The 24,516-nt window shown below is 51.8% G+C and overlaps 1 protein-coding gene across 15 annotated transcripts in view; it reads left to right on the forward strand.

The window, feature by feature from the left end:
* FNBP1 (formin binding protein 1) overlaps positions 1 to 24,516 on the forward strand; it is an 887,470-nt gene that overhangs the window by 398,424 nt on the left and 464,530 nt on the right. For all 15 annotated transcript variants that reach the window (XR_015296123.1, XM_086924822.1, XM_086924824.1 and 12 more), the window contains exon 5: positions 311 to 373. Coding sequence is in view for 14 of the 15 variants with exons in the window: in XM_086924822.1 (XP_086780948.1) it covers positions 311 to 373 (63 nt within the window). In the remaining variant the exon portion in view is untranslated. The remainder of the gene's footprint in view (positions 1 to 310; positions 374 to 24,516) is intronic.

Consider the following 24,516-nt stretch of genomic DNA (forward strand, 5'->3'; position numbering starts at 1 on the left):
GGGAAACACCATATGTGTACCCAGGGCCTCCTTTTGTGAGATGTAACTCTAGAAGATAGTACCAGGACCCAAATCTCAGAGCCCCTGGCTGCTTCTGCTGCCTCAGCCCAGATGCAGGCACTATGCCTGTGCAGGATTCATCTTTGCATCACTCCCCTGTGCTGAAAATCCCCAATTTAAGGAGGCATACAGAGTGGATATGTCAGCCAAGCCTATGTGTTTCATGAAAATGGTCTCAGGGAATGTCTTTAATACATGGTTCTTACCAATATCCTTTTTCTTATGTATATTTGATTTCTATCTTTTGCAGCATTTTCACGATGGCCGCAAGATACAGCAGCACATTGAAACCTGTTGGAAGCAGCTTGAAGCGGTATGTACAGTCTCTGCAGAGCACAGCTGGGCCGCATCCGTCAGTGTGCACACTGATCTAAGTGCATATCTTGTATTGACTTTTTAGGTCTCACCTACCAGACAGCTCTTATCTGTCTGGTAAGGCCAAGCCTCTTGCCAACCACAGTGAAACCTTACAGTAGACCTAGAGCCCGCCTGTTGCGTACATTGTTGAGCTGCATTCGGTCGAACCCTACCAATCAGCACAGCTGTCTGGTTTGCAAAGACATCTTGGGGACATTCTGAAAGCTTCCCCGGATTCTGCCAATTGCTTGCCATTGGTTTTGCTCTTTATAACACACATGTGCTTACTTTCTGTTAGCTGGCTTTATTTGTTTTAGGCTGTCCAGTTTGTAAGCCCCTCCCGTGCAGCATAGTCTGTTTACTGTATTCTTCCACAAGTGCTTGTTTTTTTATAAACAGGCTTTTAAATGTTGTTCTTACATTGTCACATTTGCTGTGCATTCAAAGACCAAGGTCAGATGTCCGGCTCTGTCTTCTGAGGGTGCTTGGTGTTTTCTTTCTCAGACTTGAAAGTGAGAGAGTTTATATGACAATCTGCTGGCTACCCATGTGAGAACAGCTGCTTTAGAATGTTTTTTTTTCTACCACATAGCAAAATTCAAATGTCTGTAAATGAACTGTGCAAATAGTTCAGAATATATCAGATTTAGGAAAGCACAAATGAAGCAAATGTGTTTGTAATTCTGAAGTATAGTGGAAACAAATATTGTAATGTGATCAAAGTAAATCAATACACTTGGTGATGCCATTTCCACACATTGTTTGTGTTCTGTGCAGTTTTATCTGTAAAACTATGTCCAAGCAAATGTAATGGTCCGTTAATTGAAAATTTGCTCGGTGTAATCACAGTGCACTACTATTCCATGCATACTTCACTGTATGACACTATGCCACTCTATGCCAGTCCACTCTACAACACTCTACTACATGACACACTACAACTCGTCTCTCCTCCACTCTACACAACGCCACTCAATGCTATGCCACTCCACTCCATTCTATGCCACTCCACAACACTTTATGCCACTTTACTCCACTCTGTGCCACCCTGCAGCGCGCCAGCCTGCACCACGTCACTCTACAGCACTCCACTCAATGCTATGCCACTCGACACCCCTCCATTCTGCGTCACTCCACTCTTAAACTATAGTCCACTCTGTGCCACTTTGCAGCACACCATTCTACTACATTCCACTCTATGCCCTCCACTCTGACACTCCACAACACTCTACTCCATGTCACTCTACTCCACCTGAATATGCGACCTTCCACAACACTCTATGAACCTCCCCACAACACAACTCTACGCCATTACACTCTGCGGCACTCTACGCCACTTCACTCCACTGTGCTCCACTTTACGCCACTCCGCTCTGCAATAGTCCACTCTATGCTATGCCACTCCACTCTAGTCCACTCTATGCCAGAACACTCTATTCCTCCCTATTCCACTCGAAGCTGCTAACTCTGTGGCACTCTGCGCCACTCTACATCACTCTACTCTTCAGTTCTCCACACCGCACTACTCTACAACACTCCACTCTAATCCACGACCTTCCACTCTGCTCTACGGCACTCCATTCTACAACACTCTGTTCCACTTTAAGACACTCCACGCCACTCTCCTCAAAGCCACACACTTTTAGCCACGCTGAACAGCAGCCATGCTGGTGTACAACATAGCTAAGACACATTGGCAAAGCCAATAACGTTTGCATAGCTGAGACCTATTGGGTTTGCCAATGCTTGTTGTGTTTGTCTTTTCACTGGAGCAGCTCCTCTTTACCATCCTTTTAATTATCTGATTTGAGTCCTTCCACTGCTCACATTTAGTAAACTACTTTTTTCTTTTTCGTTGAGATCTCCTTGAGGGTTCATGTGTTTCCTTGCACTCCCCTATCTTGTACTGATTCCTCCTCTCAAATGTCCGCCTCGCTTGTTGTTTCTCTGTTACCCACCCCAACACGTTCCTCCGTTATGCTTCTCCACCTCGAAGTAGTTGTCCTTTTTTTTCCCAAAGGGTATTATTTATTTATTTATTTTAAGAATTTATAAAGCGCGACTGTCACCATTGCAGGCATCCTGGCGCTGACAGAAATAAGAGGGAAGCGAGAAGCAGAGACAGAGAGGGTAGGCTAGCCAGGGAAGAGCCTAGTTTTCACCTTTCTTCTAAACTGTAGGAGTTCATTAATATGCCTAATCTCGATGGGGAGGGTGTTCCATAGTCTGGCGGCAGCCACCTCGAAGGATCTACCTCCGGCTCTGACCTTCCTAAACCTGGGAACGACTACCAGTTTAGCGTCAGATGAACGAAGTTGTCTGGTAGGAGCATACCATACAAACTTAGATTGTAGAGGGGCTGGACCGCAACCATGGAGGGCCCTAAAAACTATACAGAGGGCCTTAAATTGAATCCTCTGTCTAAGAGGCAGCCAGTGTAGTTTTGCCAAGGCAGATGGTCCATGAGATCTTCTCGGCAGCCCCAAGGCCAGTTTTGCAGCCTCAGATTGGACCCTTTGGAGCCTGTCCAGCAGAAACTCAGGGGACCCAAGCAGGAGGGCGTTGCAATAGTCCAACCTGCTCAGGATGGTGCATCTGACCACTTGGGCGCGAGCATGGATATGTAAGAGGGGCAGAACTTTCCTTAGTGAACGAAGGATGGCAAGGCAGCAAGCCGATGTTTTTTGCACATGGGTCTCCATGCTGAGCCTATGGTTCAACATGACCCCTAGGTTGCGGACAGAGTCCGCAGGCCGGTCGTTGGAGCCTGTTACCGGGGGCCAGAAGTTGTTAGGGAACGGTCAGGGGATCCTCGTTCCAGCGCTAAAGAGCACCTCGGTTTTCCGGACATTGAACTGAAGTGAATTATCCTTCAGCCACCTTGACGTGTCCCGTAAACAATTATGTAAGACCTCCACAGAGATAGAATCCTCTCCTTCCAAGGAGAGGATCATCTGCGTGTCGTCGGCATAATTGACGATTCTAATGCCGAAACCTTTAATAAGTGAAATTAACGGCCTGAGGTAAACATTAAACAGTATTGGGCTGATAGCAGAGCCCTGAGGAACTCCGTACAGTACTGGGGAGAAAGATGATTGGAAAGGTGGCATAGATACTGCCTGCTGCCTGTCCTGCAAAAAAGAGTGAAACCATTGCAGTGCCGTATCTCTCACTCCTGCCTCAAACAGCCGCCTCAGTAAGATCTTATGATTCACCGTGTCAAAGGCGGCCGACATATCGAGCAGGATCAGAAACTATGCCTGTCTTCTGTCTGCGCGCCTTTGAAGTTTGTCCATGGCGGTGATGAGGGCTGTTTCGGTTCCATGAGCAGGCTGAAAGCCGAATTGGTCCTCGTCAAGTAGTAGATGATGTTCCAGGTGGGTGGAAAGAGTGTTACTGACCACCCGTTCAACTATCTTGGCAGGGAACGGCAGCAGTGAGATGGGCCTATAGTTTTTGGAGCAGTCAGGGTCCAAGGAGGGTTTTTTTAGCAAGGGGGAGACTAACCCCCGTTTTTAGTGAGCTGGGACGCCGGGATTGATTGCAAATTAGATGGAGAGGGGGGAAAAGTTCATCTTCAAATTCCTTCCAAATTTTGGGAGGCACCGGGTCCAGAGGAGACCCGGAAACAATCCCTCTAGCAATCTTGGTAAAATGTTCATATGTAAGCGGCAGAAACCTGAGTAATAAATTTTCCGGAGCCAAGACCGAATCAGGTAATTGGTCCACCGGAGGGACAGGTCTTAGATTGAAAGGGGTATCATTATCAAGAGGGGTGTCCAAGTCTTTAAGGATCAGTTCTATTTTCTCTTTAAAGAATGTGGCAAGATTGTCACAGAGGTCTTGGGACGGGACGATCGCATTCTTGCACGATTCCGGGTTGGTGACGCTATTTAGGATGTTAAAAATACTACTGGAGTTATTGGTGGTATTACAGATCAGAGAGGAGTAGTAGCCATCTTTAGATTTTTCAATGAGATTTTTATAAGCAAGGACCTTAGTTTTCCACATTTCTTTCGAAGTTTCATTATAGTCGCGTCTCCACTTCCTCTCTGCTTGTTTACATCCAAGTTTTAAAGTTTTTAGATCGTCGTTAACCATGGGGCAGAGTCTTTACCCCTGCAAGTCCGAGTTTTTAAAGGAGCAAGGGCTTCGACAACCGATGTGATACTGGTGTAAAGAGAGTTGTAGTTATCATCAGTAATTTTTTTCACCTCAAAGAGCGAATCCAGATGGAATGTTTCACCAGAAGGGTGTAATCGTGAGAGAACCTTCCAGTCTCTGCACTTAATTTCCCTAGTCAGGACAGGGGCCTTGTAGGGGCCCGTCTTCTTAAGAAAAAAGAATTTAACTAATGAGTGGTCTGTCCAGTCCATCGGCAGGGTTTCCCCCATTGCCACTAGATCTGGTGCTGCAAAGACCAGATCCAAGAGGTGGCCCGCTTTGTGGGTGGCCTTAGAGACCCGTTGGGAGAGACCAAAACTATCACAGGCTAGAAGAAGGTTCCCGAGAGCTGAATCAAGTGTGCCCCCACAGACTCACCCCCACAGACTCACCACCACACACTCACCACTACACACACTCACCACTACACACAAAACAACACACAGAACAACACACCCTCAGCCGTCAAAGAATGCTTTCACCAGGTACAAACACCAACAACCATCAATGTACTCTTTCACCAAAAACAAACACGACCATGCATCAGTGCCGCTAAACACCCACGCACACAACAAACAATGTCAGTGCAACTTTCACCAAACACACACACACACACACACACCAACAGCTGACAGTGCACCAGCCACTCTTTCAATTGGCACAATCATCAACAGCTGTCAGTGCACCCTTTCACCAACCACACGCATTACCATCCAGCTCTGTACGCTTGACAACCACACTCAGTAACAGCTCTTACTGCACGCTGCACCCAGTCATACACACCTCAAGCCACCATTACACGCTTCCACCAAACACACACACCAACAGCCATCACTGCACAATTCCTACAGGCACACACATCCACCACCCATCAATGCACACACCAATTGATAACGCATCCACCAATTAATATTGTACCTATCGCACTATGCTGCACTTTACCTTTTAAAGATAATGCGTTAAAGTGCAGCATGCCACCATTGATAACATTCCAATCCAACACATATATCTCCAACACACACCACATGCTTCCACTCCAAAACACATGCCTAAAACACATTGCCATTTACAATGCCATTATCTCTAACTCAAACAAACCCGAGCCCTAATGCATTCCTAATGCTTGTTTTTCAGGAGGCTGCTGTTCGTTTCGAGCTTGGCCACCCTGCCTTACTGCAGGGGTGTTCGCCGATTCCTGCCATGCCCCACCTGGGATGATTCTCAATCCTTTGGTTTTGCTGCCCTGTCCAAGTTCTAGGTTCCCTGGGGGTGTGGGGGGTATGCTCAACCTGATTGGGGGGTTGGAGGGAGTGGGGGGGACATAAGGGGGCTCTCTGATCGTTCTGTTCTGTGCGGACCATGTCCTGCAAATTGTGCGGGTGGGTGGGTGGTCTGGTTCTTCAAACGAAGTTGTGGTTCTGTTGAGTTGTCTTCTTATTGATGCTCTGGATCATTGAATGTTTTGACGCTCCTGCTGTGCCATGTTTGAGATTCTGTCTTCCCGTGCTGTGCAACACATGGGTTGCTACGAGAAGTGGGTGGGGGGAGGGGGGTTGTCTTCTTAGCGGATGGGTTGCCTTGGCTTGCTGCCTATCTGTTGAATCTGTTTAGCTGCGTATGCTCCTTTCTTGACGCTATGCTATGCCTGAAGCTCTGTTTTTATGCATTTGGCGCAAGGTGCTCCCCTGTACGTCTTGGCGTCTGCTCACTGCTGCGGCCATGTGCCCCTCTCCATTTATCAGCTGTATCACGGTGGTGCATCTGCTGCATCCTCAGTCCTCTTGACCTTTGGTGCGCGAATACGATTTCCCTGGGCTGGACTTTGCTCCCTTGGGCTGCTGCCTATCGTACATCCCCCATTAGGTGACACGACTGCCCCGTTGTGACCGGATGTGGGACATGGCCGGACCCCCTGCAGCGTCCCCCGTACTGCGCAGCCTTCTTCTTTCCTTTTGATGGCTAATCTAACGTGTTGGACGTGGAACGTCCGAGGCCTGAATGATTATTTCAAGGCCCGCCTAACCCATGCCCATTTACACGCCACTGCGTGGATATCTGTTTATTGCAAGAAACCCATCTACTTCCCAGCTCGGTTTCAAGGCTCCAGGCACGTTATTGGGGGGAAACCCACTCCTCTACCTACTCCTCCTATGCCAGGGTGGTCTCTATTCTGCTGCGCTGTGGCCTCCCTTGGCAGACCTCCAATGCCTGCGTAGACCCGGAGGGTAGGTATGTGGTCTTGCATGGCCTCCTGCTGGCACAGCCGATTACCATTATCGCGGTGTATGGCCCGAACTCTGATGACACTGACCTTTTCCACCATGTCTGGCATCTGATTTCTTCCTGCGGTCCGCTGCCGTTATCTGGGGTGGGGATTTTAATATTGCCTTCTCCACGGCGCTGGACCAGTCGGGCGCTTCCCGGTCTAACCCGCGGGCCGCCACTGCTTTGTCCTCCATCCTGGCCGACAATTCGCTCTTTGATGTCTAGCGCCATCTCCACCCGGACGCCCGGGAGGGTACTTGTGTCATGGGTACGAGGGGCTGCTGGTCTAGAATAGACCTCTGGATCGCCTCGCCAGACGTCCTGTCCTGGACTGTCGATGCCACTCATATGGCCCGCGCCCTTTCCGATCATGCGCGGTCCGGCTCATCAATCGACCCCCATGTTCTCAGCGACGGGCCTTTTCCTGGCGTCTTTCCCCTAATGGCCTCAGGGATTCGGTATTTTGTGATGAAATCCAATCCGCCATTACTAACTATTTTGAGCTTAACGTGGGATCTGTTGACTCTGCCTCAACCCTCTGGGAGAGCTTTAAAGTATTTATCCGGGGTGAGTGCATCTATAAGCAGTCGGGTGTTCTCCGGTCTATTCGATCTGCGCTTGCCAGGTTGGCGGGAGAGATTCGTGATTTGGATGCCGCTCTTTTGCTTAATTCTAGCCCTGACGTGTTGGCGCTCCTGCGCCAAAAACACACCGAGTACTCGGACGAAGCAGCCCGTGAGCTGTCCTTTCTGGGAATGGAAGGCCGAGCCCGCCGTTTCGGGGAAGGGGATCGTCCGGGGCGCACCCTTGCTAATCTACTGCGACCCCCGCGGGCTGCTTCTTATATCACCGCCCTCAGTGATGGGGGCCCGGATCGCACCACGTCCTCAGAGGAGATCAGGGCCCGGTTCGTTGCATTCTACTCCAATCTCTATTCCGCGGGTTCTCCTCCCCCCTTAGCGGAGTTTGAAAAATATTTCGAGTCCATTGCCCTGGTGTGGCCGGCGGACTATCATCGTAAATTCCTCTACGAGCCCTTCTCGAAGGAGGAGAATCTGGCAGCAATCAGCAGCCTCCCGATCGACAAGGCACCGGGCCTAGACGGCCTTTTGTAAAGCGTTTGCCGCTCTCCTGGTCCCGCATCTAGCCGCCATGTTCAACGAATCCTTCGATACGGGCACGCTTCCACCGTCTCTTTGCGAGGCCTCGCTGACCCTCCTTCTTAAGCCTGACAAACCTGCTGATCGATGTGACTCCTATCGCCCCATCTCCCTTATTAACATAGATAACAAGATCTTCGCTAAACTGACTGCATGTATGTATGTATGTATTTATTGCTTGTTGAGCGCAGCTGTCACCCAAAGGGTATCCTGGCGCTGAGACCTATCCATACATCTGTTACATAAGCTACATTACTCTGGGGAACAAGTAAGTCTTAAGGTCCTTTTTAAAAGTAAGCAAATCAAGGCAACTCCTCAATGCCAGAGGGAGAGTATTCCACAGCGTAGCAGCTGTAAAACTAAAAGCGCGACCACCCATTCTCATTCTATTAATTTTAGGGACTTTTACCAGGAACACCGAAGACGATCTTAAAGGTCTGGCTGCCTGATACCAGAGGAAGAGATTCTGAAGAGGTATTGGTCCCAGTCCATGCAGGGCCCTAAAAACAAGACAAAGGGGGAGGAGCCAAGATGGCGGACGGGACGGATGCTTGAGCTCCCGGCTCCGTAAGCCGTCTGGCTTTTTTGATAATCCTGGTCACCTATCCTGATCTGCGCCGCTCTGTCGCCGAGGGACACCGGTGCTGGCAGGACTGGCGTTCTCCTGGTGCCTTTCCCGGCGGATTTGATGGTGGATTCGGTGTTTTCCTTCTGCCTTCGGAGCTTCCCCTGCACCCGGCGTGGACGACCGCTGCTGGACGTTGAGGGACGGACAGAGAGACGGGCTGGGGCGCCGCCGACTGTTACGGGTGTATGGAGCGCTGCCCGTGTGGCTGGAGACGGTCCCTTTATCCGGGTTGGACTTGAATGGTGTTGTGGATGTCGCTGGGATCCCCCGCGGGCAGCCCTCCTTCGTTACCGTTTTGATGAGTGGCGGGCAGCCTCCATCTTGCAGCGTCTCCCTGCAGTGGACGGACAGCGTATGCAGGACTCGTGGCGGGTTCCTATCCTGATCAGCTCCCGAATTGCGCCCGGAGTTTCCCCCGGCGACTGCATCCTTGCTTTAAGGACTTATGTGATTGTCCCCGCTTTTCCACTGCCAGCCGGCAGCGGATAGAACATGGCGCCTGCGATTCCTAACAAGACTCTCGCTGATCCCGGGTTTGCAGGGCTGGAGAACCCGTATGCCCCTGAGATGCTGGCCGAATCGGGGAAGCAGTGGGAAGGTGCGGACCCGACCCGCTGTGACATCCTGGCCGCCCTCGTGGAATTGAGGGCGGTAATGCGGAGCTCTGCCCGGGCACTGGTCCGGAGAATTGATGGTGTAATGTCTGACGTGGGGCGAGCCCGGCAGGAGGATCCCCCGCCGCCCTTGCTCGGTCCTGAAGGGGATACATTGTTACCGGATGAAGGGACGGAGGTGAGGCGCTTTCCTGGCTACATTGTTGCACGTTTGCCCGCCATCGAGGATACAGTTGCAGCGGCGCCCTCTATTTTGCCCGGCTACTTGCTTTCCCTGTCGTGTGTCCCCCTTGCTGCCTTTATCACTGTAGTCCCTGCACCATGTTCCTGCTGTGTTGGAGACCCTGAGACACGGGGAGACTTTCTTGTTCCCCTCCCCCGTGAGTGGCCATCTTGCTTCTTTGTCCTGGAAGGATGTGACTCGCAGCAGTGGACAGGCCTGAAGACTTTCTGCCGATCCGGACAGGGTTGATGGACTGCCTGATGTGGCTTTGATTGGATTGACCGGCGGGGACCTGGACTGTATCGCATTTAATGCTACTGGCTGAGTAATTTTGACTGTCCTGTTTTTCTGTTGCACGTCACTGTTGCTTCCTCTTGATACTTACCTATCCTGATGGGGTGTGGGCTTGTGTTGGACTGAGGGGCTCAATATTGCTGATTCTGGATTACCGGCGTATACCGTGTGTTGGCATTGTGCTGTGTATGGCGCGGGATGCATGGACGGCGAGGGAGGCCGGGAGCTCGGTTGCTGGGTGGGCTCCTCCCCGCTTTTCCTTTTCCCGGGAGTCGTGGGGTAGCTTATTCCTCTCTCTCTCCCTGGGTTCAACCGTGAATTTATTACTTTTCCTTTTTCTTTCTTTACTTGCTCCTATATTTCGGGTTTTCCTTTGGGGCGACAGACACACTGCTAGGGGGGGGGTAGGCCATAGCCTCGGCATGCGTGTAGGGTGGGGGGTCTTCTTCGATTCGTTTTTTATTTTCTATGGGCCTCTTTTTCTCTTTTTCTGTTCCTTTTTCTTCTGTGCTTTCTTGGGTCAGTGGGTGGAGCGGCTGGTAGGAGGGTGACGGTTGGGGGGCACGCTTCGTTTCGTTTCATTATCCTGGTATCTTAGATTTGTGCCGCCATTTTAGATATGTTGCTGTTAGTGGACTCTCCTGTTGAACGTTGCCCATTTATTACTGGGATACATGTGCTGTACACTGATCCGTTCTAGTTCTGTATCTCCTTATATAAAAAATGTATTACCTTTCCTTTTTCTTTCTCTACTTGCTCCTATATTTCGGGTTTCCCTTTGGGGCGACAGACACACTGCTAGGGGGGGGGGTAGGCCATAGCCTCGGCATGCGTGTAGGGTGGGGGGTATTCTTCGATTCGTTTTTTATTTTCTATGGGCCTCTATCTCTCTTTTTCTGTTCCTCTTTCTTCTGTGCTTTCTCGGGTCGGTGGGTGGAGCTGCTGGTAGGCGGGTGACGGTTAGGGGGCACGCTTCGTTTCGTTTCACTATCCTGGTATCTTAGATTTGTGCCGCCATTTTCGATATGTTACTGTTAGTGGACTCTCCTGTTGAACGTTGCCCATTTATTACTAGGATACATGTGCTGTACACTGATCCGTTCTAGTTTCTGTATCTCCTTATATAAAAAATTTTAAATTAACCTTAATATCTCCTGACACTTGGTGCACGTGGAATTACTGTAACGTATGTTGTATGCTTTCATGTGCTAACGTGCTACTGAGTGGACGTATAATTTGCTATCAAGCTTCAGAAGTGTCGTGGCCGGCCGGATGGTTGTAGGCCCGTATTTGTATTATGAACAGTGCTAAATAAAGGTTTTCAAAAAAAAAAAAAAAAAAAAAAAAACAAGACAAAGACAAAGAGCTTTAAACGCGATTCTCTGCTGGACTGGGAGCCAATGCAAATCGGCCAAAGCTGCCGATGAAGAGGCAGACCGCGGTCGAGACAAGGCCAATTTGGCGGCCATATTCTGGATCCTTTGGAGCTTTAGGACCAGAATCTTCGGGGCACCCAGAAGTAGTGCGTTACAGTAGTCGATCCTACTGAGGATGGAACTACGCACTACCTCAGCTCTGGAGCCCCGTGGAAGAAGTGGCAAGATTTTCCGTAGAGCACGGAGCAAACCCATACATGTCGCTGCCGTCTTGTTTACGGAGGCATCAAGCTGCAAATTGGGTTCGAATAGAACTCCCAGATTGCGAGCTGACTCTGCCGCCTCCACCGAGCCCGGGATGGACACTGGCCAAAAATCGGCCGGTAGTGTACGGGAAGTTCGGTCCAAGGAGCAGTAGAGTACCTCTGTTTTTGACCCATTGAATTGCAACGCATTGGCTCGCAGCCATGCTGCTGTAGCTGCCATACAACGGTGAAAGGCATCCCTTGAAATGGTCTCTGATCCCTCAAATGAAAAAATCAACTGAGTGTCATCGGCATAATTGATGACAGATATGCCGAATGACTTTATCAGTGCTACCAAGGGGCGGAGATATATATTAAATAGGATCGGACTAATTGCCGATCCTTGAGGGACTCCCTGTTTCACCTGCCTAGTGGCTGATCGAAATGGTGGTAATGCCACGGCTTGTTGTCGGTTGTCCAAATAAGAAGTGAGCCAGTCTAGGGCCAGACCGCTCACTCCCGCGCTCCGAAGACGGCCAAGTAGTACTTCATGGTCCACCGTGTCGAACGCGGCCGACATGTCAAGTAGCACCAGAAATGCAGACTTGCCCTTGTCGACTCGCGTTCGCAGATCATCCAATACGGTGACCAAGGCCGTCTCGGTGCCGTGTGCTGGCCTGAAGCCAAATTGTGCAGCATCCAGACAGAGATTTGTTTCCAGGAAGTTGGATAAGGCTCTTGTGACCCATCTCTCGAGAATTTTTATCGCAAATGGTAATAGCGAAATTGGCCTGTAATTAGCCGAACAAAGAGGGTCCAGAGAAGCCTTTTTCAACAAAGGTGTTACAATTGCCATCTTCCAACTGTCTGGGACTGTCGCTGTGGTCAATGATTGACAGCAGATGGAGTGCAGCGGAGGGAAGAGCTCATCTTGAAAAGCCTTCCAGATCTTATGAGGCATTGGATCAAGCGGTGATCCTGACGATACACTACTTGCCAGGATAACAAATTCCTCTAACGAGGGAACAGGGAAGCTGGACAACTGAGGCATACCTTCCTTGCTAGGTGCCCATTTGGAGCCCAGATTGTCAGAAGGGTCCAGAAGAGAGACTGCAGATGTTACAGATTGTTCAGAACTTTTGAGTCCAGTCAGGATAGTCCTGATTTTCTCCTCAAATGCAAGGGCCAGCGAGTCGCACAGTGCCTGCGAGGCCGGGATAGTAGACGCCGTGCATGGTGGGTCAGACAAAGTCTTAACCAGTCTGAACAGGGTCTGAGATTTATTAGAGGCCTTCGCCAAAGTGTCTTCCAAAAACTTAGCTTTTGCGATTCTTAACTGGGCCTTGTATTCATGCAGGGCTGCTTTATAAGCCGCCTTATCCTGCTCCCTATATCCTCTCCTCCATGTACGCTCCGCCTGTTTGCAGCGAAGTTTAAAGTGCCCAAGCTCTTCACTGAACCAGGCATTTAGGCCTCTGGGCCTGTCTCTCACCTTACGCAAAGGGGCCAGGTCATCAAGACCTGCCTCTCGCCTTTTATTATTAATGCCCTCCATTGCTCTTCCCGATCAATCTGGCTTCATCCCCGGTAGGGCTACTTCCCACAATCTCGGTACCATCTTTTCTGTATTACACCAAATTAACCCTGAGCTTCCAGCCGTGGTGGCATTGCTTGACGCCACAAAAGCGTTTGACACCCTGGAATGGCCCTTTCTATTTTATGTCCTGTCTCGAATGGGTTTTAGTGCCCATTGTTTGCAGAACATTCGACTCCTTTATACTGACCCCGCGGCTCGGCTTCGCATAAACTGACTGGTGTCAGATCCCATCGCCATTTCGCGTGGAACCAGGCAGGGGTGTCCATTATCGCCCCATGCTTTTCGCCATCGCTATGGAACCCCTGGCTGCTCGGCTGCGGCTGCACCATATTCACAGGGGTATCGGTTTTTCATCCCGCTCCCTCCTGGTCTCCATGTATGCTGATGACGTCACTCTTTATGTTCGTCATCCCCAGGACAACCTCAGCCACCTGGTGCCGGAGATTATTCGGTTCGGCGGGCTCTCGGGCGTCCAGATCAACTGGAATAAGTCAGTGCTCTTTCCCTTGACTGACGCCACTCACCCATTTGCGCCTGATTTTCCTTTTGAGAGGGCATCTGGCCCCATGCAGTGCTTTGGATTTGGCTGAGCAGAGACCGAGACGAGCTCTGGCGATCCAATTTTGGACGCGCGGTGGATTGGCTCGAGTCTAGAGTCCCTCAATGGAGTCGGTTGCCACTATCCCTGGAGGGTCGTATTGCTATACCCAAGATGGTGGTACTCCCCAAATTCCTTTACCTCGTTTCTAACATACCTATCCCTCTTATTTTTTTCGCCGGCTTCGATCGCTGGTAATATCGCTGGTCTGGGCCGGGCGACAACCCAAGATTGCTGACGACGTCCTAACCCAGCCTATGTCGGCCGGCGGGCTGGGTGCCCCGGATATTAAATTGTACGCTCTTTGTGCTCAAGCTAGTTTTCTTCATTTTTGGCTGCATCCCACCCCTTACCCAACCCCATGTCGCGGTGGAGCTGGATGTTGCCTCCCCCTGGCCCTTGTCCACAGGCTTATTTGCTCCTGCGGTGCGGCTCAGGGCGGAAGTAAACACTGTAGAGACGCTGCGCTGGGCATGGTCATTTCTGCGCCGCATTTCAGGTCTTTCGCATTTGTCCGCTAAAGCCGTACCTATTGTCGACCATTTTCCGCCCCTGCATTCCTCCAGCATGTCTCACCATGCAGCGTCACAGGGCCTCAAGACCGTTGCGGATCTGTACCCGGATGATTCCTTCTACTCCCTCCCTGAGTCTCCCTCCTTGATGGACACTCTCCTCTTTATCAGTTGCGTGCCACCTGTCGGAAATTGCACCAGACCTTTCCGCACCCGCCGCCTACTTTCCCGGCACTGGATTTTGTGTGCACTTTGGCGTCCCCACACAAGCTTGTAACCAGATTGTATGCTTTTGCGCTGGTGGCCTCTCCCATCTCCTCGACTCGGGCGGGTGATGCGTGGAGTGCGGATCTCGGCGTGGATATTTTGGAAGCCGATTGGTTTTACTGCTGCAACCAGACTACCAAACTCTCACTAAACTATCGGCTCCGATTGATTCATTTCAAGTTTTTGCACAGGTTTTATCGCACTCCGGTGCATCTTCATCGCTTGGGACTCAGCCCGGAGGTCTCCTGCAGGCGATGCTCGGCACAAGCCACGGACTTCGCTCATCTGTCCTGGCTCTGCCCGATGGTGCAGGGGTTCTGGATAGAGGTCTGTTCCACTATCTCTGAAATTACCGGTGCTGCCGTGCGCCCGGACCCCTTCCTTTGTCTTCTCGGATTTGTCAAGCCGTGTCTCGACGCCGTGTCTCGACGCTTGTTCAAAATAGTAGATGGGTAAAAAGCAGCAGACCGTTCTTGACAACATTAATGTGGCAGCACTGTGTCCCCTGGGCTGGATAGCATGAGTGGTGGAAACCCTAGAATCAAAGTAGTGGAACAAACCTCTATCCAGAACCCCTGCACCCTCGGGCAGAGCCAGGACAGATGAGCGAAGTCTGCGGCTTGTGCCGAGCATCGCCTGCAGGAGTCCTCCGGGCTGAGTCCCAAGCGATGAAGATGCACCGAAGTGCGATAAAACCTGTGCAAAAACTTGAAATGAATCAAGCGGAGCCGATAGTTTAGTGAGAGTTTGGTAGTCTGGTTGCAGCAGTAAAACCAATCGGCTTCCAAAATATCCACGCCGAGATCCGCACTCCACGCATCACCCGCCCGAGTCGAGGAGATGGGAGAGGCCACCAGCGCAAAGGCATACAATCTGGTGACAAGCTTGTGTGGGGACGGCGAAGTGCACACAAAATCCAGTGCCGGGAAAGTAGGCGGCGGGTGCGGAAAGGTCTGGTGCAATTTCCGACAGGTGGCACGCAGCTGATAAAGAGGAGAGTGTCCATCAAGGAGGGAGACTCAGGGAGGGAGTAGAAGGAATCATCCGGGTACAGATCCGCAACGGTCTTGAGGCCCTGTGACGCTGCATGGTGAGACATGCTGGAGGAATGCAGGGGCGGAAAATGGTCGACAATAGGTACGGCGTTAGCGGACAAATGCGAAAGACCTGAAATGCGGCGCAGAAATGACCATGCTCAGCGCAGCGTCTCTACAGTGTTTACTTCCGCCTGGAGCCGCACCGCAGGAGCAAATAAGCCTGTGGACAAGGGCCAGGGGGAGGCAACATCCAGCTCCACCGCAACATGGGGTTGGTAAGAGGTGGGATGCAGCCAAAAATGAAGAAAACTAGCTTGAGCACAAAGAGCGTACAATTTAAAATCCGGGGCACCCAGCCCGCCGGCCGACATAGGCAGGGTTAGGACATCGTAAGCAATCTTGGGTTGTCGCCTGGCCCAGACCAGCGATACTACCAGCGATCGAAGCCGGCGAAAAAAATAAGAGGTAAGAGGGATAGGTATGTTAGAAACGAGGTAAAGGAATTTGGGGAGTACCACCATCTTGGCTATAGCAATACGACCCTCCAGGGATAGTGGCAACCGACTCCATTGAGGGATTCTAGACTCGAACCAATCCACCGCGCGTCCAAAATTGGATCGCCAGAGCTCGTCTGGGTCTCTGCTCAGCAAAATCCCAAGCACCGCGTGGGGCCAGATGCCCTCTCAAAAGGAAAATCAGGCGCAAATGGGTGAGTGGCGTCAGTCTAGGGAAAGAGCACTGACTTATTCCAGAGAGCCCGCCGAACCGAATAATCTCCCGCACCAGGTGGCTGAGGTTGTCCTGGGGATGACTAACATAAAGAGTGACGTCATCACCGTACATGGAGACCAGGAGGGAGCGGGATGAAAAACCGATACCCCTGTGAATATGGTGCAGCCGCAGCCGAGCAGCCAGGGGTTCCATAGCGATGGCGAAAAGAATGGGCGATAATGGACACCCTTGCCTGGTTCCACGCGAAATGGCGATGGGATCTGACACCAGTCAGTTCATGCGAAGCCGAGCCGCCGGGTCAGTATAAAGGAGTTGAATGTTCTGCAAACAATGGGCACTAAAACCCATTCGAGACAGGACATAAAATAGAAAGGGCCATTCCAGGGTGTCAAACGCTTTTGTGGCGTCAAGCAATGCCGCCACAGCTGGAAGCTCTGGGTTAATTTGGTGTAATACAGAAAAGATGGTACGGAGATTGTGGGAAGTAGCCCTACCGGGGATGAAGCCAGATTGATCGGGAAGAGCAATGGAGGGCATTAATAACAAAAGGCGAGAGGCAGTCAGTTTAGCGAAGATCTTGTTATCTATGTTAATAAGGGAGATGGGGCGATAGGAGTCACATCGATCAGCAGGTTTGTCAGGCTTAAGAAGGAGGGTCAGCGAGGCCTCGCAAAGAGACGGTGGAAGAGTGCCCGTATCGAAGGATTCGTTGAACATGGCGGCAGGATGCGGGACCAGGAGAGCGGCAAACGCTTTAGAAAAGGCCGTCTAGGCCCGGTGCCTTGTCGCTCGGGAGGCTGCTGATTGCTGCCAGATTCTCCTCCTTCGAGAAGGGCTCGTAGAGGAATTTACGATGATAGTCCGCCGGCCACACCAGGGCAATGGACTCGAAATATTTTTCAAACTCCGCTAAGAGGGGAGGAGAACCCGCGGAATAGAGATTGGAGTAGAATTCAACGAACCGGGCCCTGATCTCCTCCGAGGACGTGGTGCGATCCGGGCCCCCATCACTGAGGGCGGTGATGTAAGAAGCAGCCCGCGGGGGTCGCAGTAGATTAGCAAGGGTGCGCCCCGGACGATCCCCTTCCCTGAAACGGCGGGCTCGGCCTTCCATTCCAAGAAAGGACAGCTCACGGGCTGCTTCGTCCGAGTACTCGGTGTGTTTTTGGCGCAGGAGCGCCAACACGTTAGGGCTAGAATTAAGCAACAGAGCGGCATCCAAATCACGAATCTCTCCCGCCAACCTGGCAAGCGCAGATCGAATAGACCAGATAACACACGACTGCTTAGAGATGCACTCACCCCGGATAAATACTTTAAAGCTCTCCCAGAGGGTAGAGGCAGAGTCAACAGATCCCACGTTAAGCTCAAAATAGTTAGTAATGGCGGATTGGATTTCATCACAAAATACCGAATCCCTGAGGCCATTAGGGGAAAGACGCCAGGAAAAGGCCCGTTGCTGAGAACATGGGGGTCGATTGATGAGCCGGACCGCGCATGATCGGAAAGGGCGCGGGCCATATGAGTGGCATCGACAGTCCAGGACAGGACGTCTGGCGAGGCGATCCAGAGGTCCATTCTAGACCAGCAGCCCCTCGTACCCATGACACAAGTACCCTCCCGGGCGTCCGAGTGGAGATGGCGCTAGACATCAAAGAGCGAATTGTCGGCCAGGATGGAGGACAAAGCAGTGGCGGCCCGCGGGTTAGACCGAGAAGCGCCCGACTGGTCCAGCGCCGTGGAGAAGGCAATATTAAAATCCCCACCCCAGATAACGGCAGCGGACCGCAGGAAGAAATCAGATGCCAGACATGGTGGAAAAGGTCAGGGTCGTCAGAGTTCGGGCCATACACCGCGGCAATGGTAATCGGCTGTGCCAGCAGGAGGCCATGTGTTAGACCTGGCACCTTGGCTAGAGTTTCCCTTCCACTTTTTGCTGGTGTGCCTCCGATGTTTTGCTGGTTTTCCGCTACTCAGGGCACTGCGCCCCGGCCAACCCGTGCCGCAGTGCAAGTGCTCCCTTCTGAAAACTGTACATGTGATTGATGTCCATGATTGGTTCATTGGATTTACTGTTAGTCCCTAGTAAAGTGCACCAGGAGTGCCAGGGCTTGTAAATGCCAATACTGCTAGTGGGCCTGCAGCGCTGGTTGCGCCACCCACAGAAGCAGCCGTAAAATGTGTCTAGGGTCTGCCATTGCAGAACCTGCATGCAGTCTGGTACTGTCATGCTGGCTGGGCAAGTGCACCCACTTGCCAGCCTCTAAACCTTCCCTTAACTTCATATCAGTCACCCCTATGGTAGGCCTGAGGGCAGGGTGCATTGTAAGTGTAAGGTAGGACAAGCCCTGATGTGTGTGGCATGTCCTAGTAGTGAATTACAACCCAATTCGTTTTTCACTATTGCAAGGCTACCTGCTCCCCTTAGGCCAGAATGGGCTGCTGGAATTATTACACTCTATAATCCCAGCAGGCTCAGGGAGCATGGTAGAGAGTCATGTTTAGTATGACTGAACTCAGAATAATAAAATATTTATTTTAGTAAAGTTTATTTTAATATCCTGGGTTTGCAAATGCTACTTTTAGAAAGTTAGCATTTGCTTGCCTAACCATTTCAGCCCGCCTCTGCTGGTATGTGTATCTGACTGTCTGGGATGTGTGAGTGACAGGGCTGGGGGATGACAGGTGGTGAATGCAAAGATTACACCTTAGTGGGAGGTAGGAGTGCCCCTTGACTCTGAATCTAGCTGTGCTCTGCCACCACAATGCTGGCTCCACCCTCCTGGGGAGCGACTGATGACTCAGCCGGCACCTGGCCCAGGAAGGGCGAAGCCCCATCAACAAGGTACTTCTGGCTGCCCCTGTCCACACAATGCTGGCTCCACCTCCTGTGGAGCGTCTGATGTGCCTGCCCCTCACACTGAAAGCAGAAGCCAGATTGCCCCAACAGAGTACTCAGAGACTGAAAGTGGCTATGCAAAGGCCCCCCTGGCCTGTCAGAACAAAAGAAACTGGGTATAAAAGAAGGAGCCCTGCTCCTTGTAAATTAGATCCTGTTTGTGCTACAGAAGAAACTCTGCCCGAAGAGAAGGACCTGGAAGGACAAGGAGGAGTGCTGTCTCTGGCCTGTGTCTGGTGCCTTGCTGCAGAAGGAGAGGGAAAGAATAGACTACAAGAAGACTTTTGCTTTGTAAACTTTGTGCCAAACTCTGCTGAGAGATCTCCAAGGGCTTGCCTGTGAACTTGCCCCCTGACCAGCGCCCCAGGACCAGTGGGCGCTACCCCCTGACAGAGGAACCACTGCAAGACGCTGCCTCCCCTCTGCAAGCCTCCCCAGGAAAAGCGGAGCGCGCTGTGATCATCGCGCTCCTCAGCAACGCTCTGGGAGCTGCCCTCCCTCTAAACAAAGTGACTGCCGCCTGCCTGGCCCAGAAGCATCGTAAAGATCGGCCCAGCTGATCCGAGCACCGTGACTGACCCCGAGCTGCAGCTCGCCACGTGAAGAGAGGTGGCGCCCGGCGCCTGCTTGCCCCCTTCGTGTCTTGTACCCCTGCACGCGCCGCCGCTGTCCGAGAAACAGCTGTTGCGTGGGGTGCCTGAACGTCGCCTGGATTAATAGAGGCCTGCGCCGAGGAGCGCTGTCCCCTGAGTGTGCCCTCCTGATCAGGAAATCCCGAGGCGCTTGGCCAGTGCAACCCGGCCCGCGCCGCAACGTCAACCCACGAGCCAGAGCCGAGCCGCCGCTCGCTCCAAGCACCGGACGGAAGACAACGCGACGCGGACTGCCGCATTGACCGGCGCCCCACCAACTCTCCCGCAAGGTACTGTTTCCTTCCCGCTGCCTCGCCCCGCCCTCGGAGCTGTGTGCGGAGCGCTCCCAGGGCCCCCGCTCTCTCCCCCCGTCAGCCGCGCACAGCCGCGCAGGGAGACCCGCGGACCGCTGGGGAAATCCTGGATTGATCATCAGGGTAGAGAAAAGTACTGTGAGGAGCCCAGAATCTCCGTTCTGGGGAATAAGCTGAATAAGAACTGTTTTGAAACGCTAGCACCGAAGATTGATTATTGCTAAAGATAGAACTGTGGCAAACTAATTGAAAGTACACGGGAACTGTTTTCGCATTGAACCAAGACTGTATTTACAAGCCTGCTTGAAGTTTATATAAAGAATATATATTTTTACAAATACAGTTTGGTGTCCTTATGTGGTGGGTTGGTTGTGATGGTGTGATATTGCAAATGTTTAACCCTATGTGCCCCAAAGATTAGCCTACGACTGCTTAAGCCACACTACCTAGAGGGTAAGCAGAGGTTGTCTGGAAGGTAACCCTCAGCCCTGACGAGGAAGAGAGAGAACCTGCTTGTCGCTAGTGCTGCACTGCGCCAACTAGAGCCTCCCCCTTCCTACACCATGCAAGACCACGTACCTACCCTCCGGGTCTACGCAGGCATTGGAGGTCTGCCAAGGGAGGCCACAGCGCAGCAGAATAGAGACCACCCTGGCATAGGAGGAGTAGGTAGAGGAGTGGGTTTCACCCCAATAACGTGCCTGGAGCCTTGAAACCGAGCTGGGAAGTAAATGGGTTTCTTGCAATAAACAGATATCCACGCAGTGGCGTGTAAATGGGCATGGGTTAGGCGGGCCTTGAAATAATCATTCAGGCCTCGGACGTTCCACGTCCAACACGTTAGATTAGCCATCAAAAGGAAAGGAGAAGGCAGCGCAGTACGGGGGACGCTGCAGGGGGTCCGGCCATGTCCCACATCCGGTCACAACGGGGCAGTCGTGTCACCTAATGGGGGATGTACGATAGGCAGCAGCCCAAGGGAGCAAAGTCCAGCCCAGGGAAATCGTATTCGCGCACCAAAGGTCAAGAGGACTGAGGCTGCAGCAGATGCACCACCGTGATACAGCTGATAAATGGAGAGGGGCACATGGCCGCAGCGGTGAGCAGACGCCAAGAAGTACAGGGGAGCACCTTGCGCCAAATGCATAAAAACAGAGCTTCAGGCATAGCATAGCGTCAAGAAAGGAGCATGCGCAGCTAAACAGATTCAACAGATAGGCAGCAAGCCAAGGCAACCCCTCAGCTAAGAAGACAACCCCCCACCCACTTCTCGTAGCAACCCATGCGTTGCACAGCACGGGAAGACAGAATCTCAAACATGGCACAGCAGGAGCGTCAAAACATTTAATGATCCAGAGCATCAATAAGAAGACAACTCAACAGAACCACAACTTTGTTTGAAGAACCAGACCACCCACCCACCCGCACAATTTGCAGACCACGGTCCTCACAGAACAGAACAATCAGAGAGCCCCCGTATGTCCCCCCCACTCCCTCCAACCCCCCAATCAGGTTGAGCATACCCCCCACACCCCCAGGGAACCTAGAACTTGGACAGGGCAGCAAAACCAAAGGATTGAGAATCATCCCAGGTGGGGCATGGCAGGACTCGGCGAACACCCCTGCAGTAAGGCAAGCTCGAAACGAACAGCAGCCTCCTGAAAAACAAGCATTAGGAATGCATTAGGGCTCGGGTTTGTTTGAGTTAGAGATAATGGCATTGTAAATGGCAATGTGTTTTAGGCATGTGTTTTGGAGTGGAAGCATGTGGTGTGTGTTGGAGATATATGTGTTGGATTGGAATGTTATCAATGGTGGCATGCTGCACTTTAACTCCATAGCTGCTATTACACATTCCTCCCCAGTGCTGCGCTGTCCATTAGAACTAGTGCTGAATGGACGTTCAATGGTCGTGCGCAGCACTGGGGAGGTAGCGCTGCTGACGACCATTGGTCGTGCGCAGCACTTAAGGGGTAACGCATTATCTTTAAAAGGTAAAGTGCAGCATAATGCGATAGGTACAATATTAATTGGTGGATGCGTTATCAATTGGTGTGTGCATTGATGGGTGGTGGATGTGTGTGCCTGTAGGAATTGTGCAGTGATGGCTGTTGGTGTGTGTGTTTGGTGGAAGCGTGTAGTGGTGGCTTGAGGTGTGTATGACTGGGGGCAGCATGCAGTAAGAGCTGTTACTGAGTGTGGTTGTCAAGCGTACAGAGCTGGATGGTAATGCGTGTGGTTGGTGAAAGGGTGCACTGACAGCTGTTGATGATTGTGCCAATTGAAAGAGTGGCTGGTGCACTGTCAGCTGTTGGTGTGTGTGTGTGTTTGGTGAAAGTTGCACTGACATTGTTTGTTGTGTGCGTGGGTGTTTAGCGGCACTGATGCATGGTCGTGTTTGTTTTTGGTGAAAGAGTACATTGATGGTTGTTGGTGTTTGTACCTGGTGAAAGCATTCTTTGACTGCTGAGGGTGTGTTGTTCTGTGTGTTGTTTTGTGTGTAGTGGTGAGTCTGTGGGGGTGAGTCTGTGGGGGTGAGTCTGTGGGGGTGCGGGTCTGGTGGTGAGTGTGTTGTGGTGAATGGTGACAAGTGTGTGGTGTTGAGAGAGTGAGTTGTGTGTGGTTTGTATGTGTGTGTGGTGTATGTGTGTGTGATGTGTGTGTGGTGTATGTGTGTGTGGCGTTTTCTGCACACTCGCACACTGCCCCTACACATTCACACACTGCTCACCCGCACACTCCCAATGTCACCCTGCATAGTCACACACTGTTTATCCTGCACACTCATTCTGCACACTCACACAATGTGCACCCTGCCCCCTTACACACTGTCTCTGCACTCACTTTGCACTCACTGTCACTCTCGCACTCAGTCTGCACTCAGTCACTCTGCACTCACTGTCACTGTGAACTCACTCTGCACTCACTGTCACTGTGAACTCACTCTGCACTCACTGTCACTCTGCACTCACTTTTCACTCACTGTCACTCTGCACTCACTGTCTCTGCATTCACTCTGCACTCACTGTCACTCTGCGCTCACTGTCACTCTGCGCTCTCACTGTCACTCTGCACTCACTGTCACTCTGCACTCACTGTCACTCTGCACTCACTGTCACTCTGCACTCACTGTCACTCTGCACTCACTGTCACTCTGCACTCACTGTCACTCTGCACTCACTGTCACTCTGCACTCACTGTCACTCTGCACTCACTGTCACTCTCGCACTCACTGTCACTCTCACTCTGCACTCACTCTGCACTCACTCTTGCACTCACTCTGCACTCACTGTCACTCTTGCACTCACTCTCCACTCAGTCGTTCTCGCACTCTGCACTCACTGTCGCACTCTGCACTCACTGTCACTCTCGCACTCACACTGCACTCAGTCACTCTCGTACTCACTCTGCCCTCACTATCCTCTCGCACTCACTCTGCACTCCGTCACTCTCGCACTCACTCTGCACTCACTGTCACTCTCGCACTCACTGTCACTCTCGCACTCACTCTGCACTCACTGTCACTCTTGCACTCACACTGCACTCACTGTCACTCTCGTACTCACTCTGCCCTCACTATCCTCTCGCACTCACTCTGCACTCACTGTCACTTTCGCGCTCACTCTGCACTCACAGTAACTCTCGCACTCACTCTGCACTCACTACACACTGTTCACCCAGCACACTCACACTGTTTACCCTGCACACTCACACACTGCAGTCACTGTGACCAGTGCCTATGTGTGCGCGCAGTGCCTGTGTGTGTATATAGTGCCTGTGTGTGTGAACAGTGTGTGTGTGAGCAGTGTCTGTGTGTGTGAACAGTGTCTGTGAGCAGTGTCTGTGTGTGAGCAGTGTCTGTGTGTGTGAGCAGTGTCTGTGTGTGTGAGAAGTGCCTGTGTGTGTGAGCAGTGCCGGTGTGTGTATGTAGTGCCTGTGTGTGTGAGCAGTGTCTGTGTGTGTGAGCAGTGTATGTGTGTGTGAGCAGTGTCTGTGTGTGAGCAGTGTCTGTGTGTGAGCAGTGTCTGTGTGTGAGCAGTGTCTGTGTGTGTGAGCAGTGTCTGTGTGTGTGAGAAGTGCCTGTGTGTGTGAGCAGTGCCGGTGTGTGTATGTAGTGCATGTGTGTGTGTGAACAGTGCCGGTGTGTGTATGTAGTGCATGTGTGTGTGTGAACAGTGCCGGTGTGTGTATGTAGTGCATGTGTGTGTGTGAACAGTGCCGGTGTGTGTATGTAGTGCCTGTGTGTGTGAGCAGTGTCTGTGTGTGTGCGCAGTGCCGGTGTCTGTGAACCGCCTGTGTGCGTATGTAGTGCCTGTGTGTGTGTGAACAGTGCCTGTGTGTGAACAGTGCCTGTGTGTGGACAGTGCCTGTGTGTGGACAGTGCCTGTGTGTGAACAGTGCCTGTGTGTGGACAGTGCCTGTGTGTGAGCAGTGTCTGTGTGTGTGAGCAGTGTCTGTGTGTGTGAGCAGTGTCTGTGTGTGTGAGCAGTGTCTGTGTGTGTGAGCAGTGTCTGTGTGTGTGAGCAGTGTCTGTGTGTGTGA

This window comes from Lissotriton vulgaris, chromosome 5 (genome assembly GCF_964263255.1).
Source record: "Lissotriton vulgaris chromosome 5, aLisVul1.2, whole genome shotgun sequence".
In the NCBI taxonomy this organism is placed as follows: Eukaryota; Metazoa; Chordata; class Amphibia; order Caudata; family Salamandridae; genus Lissotriton; species Lissotriton vulgaris.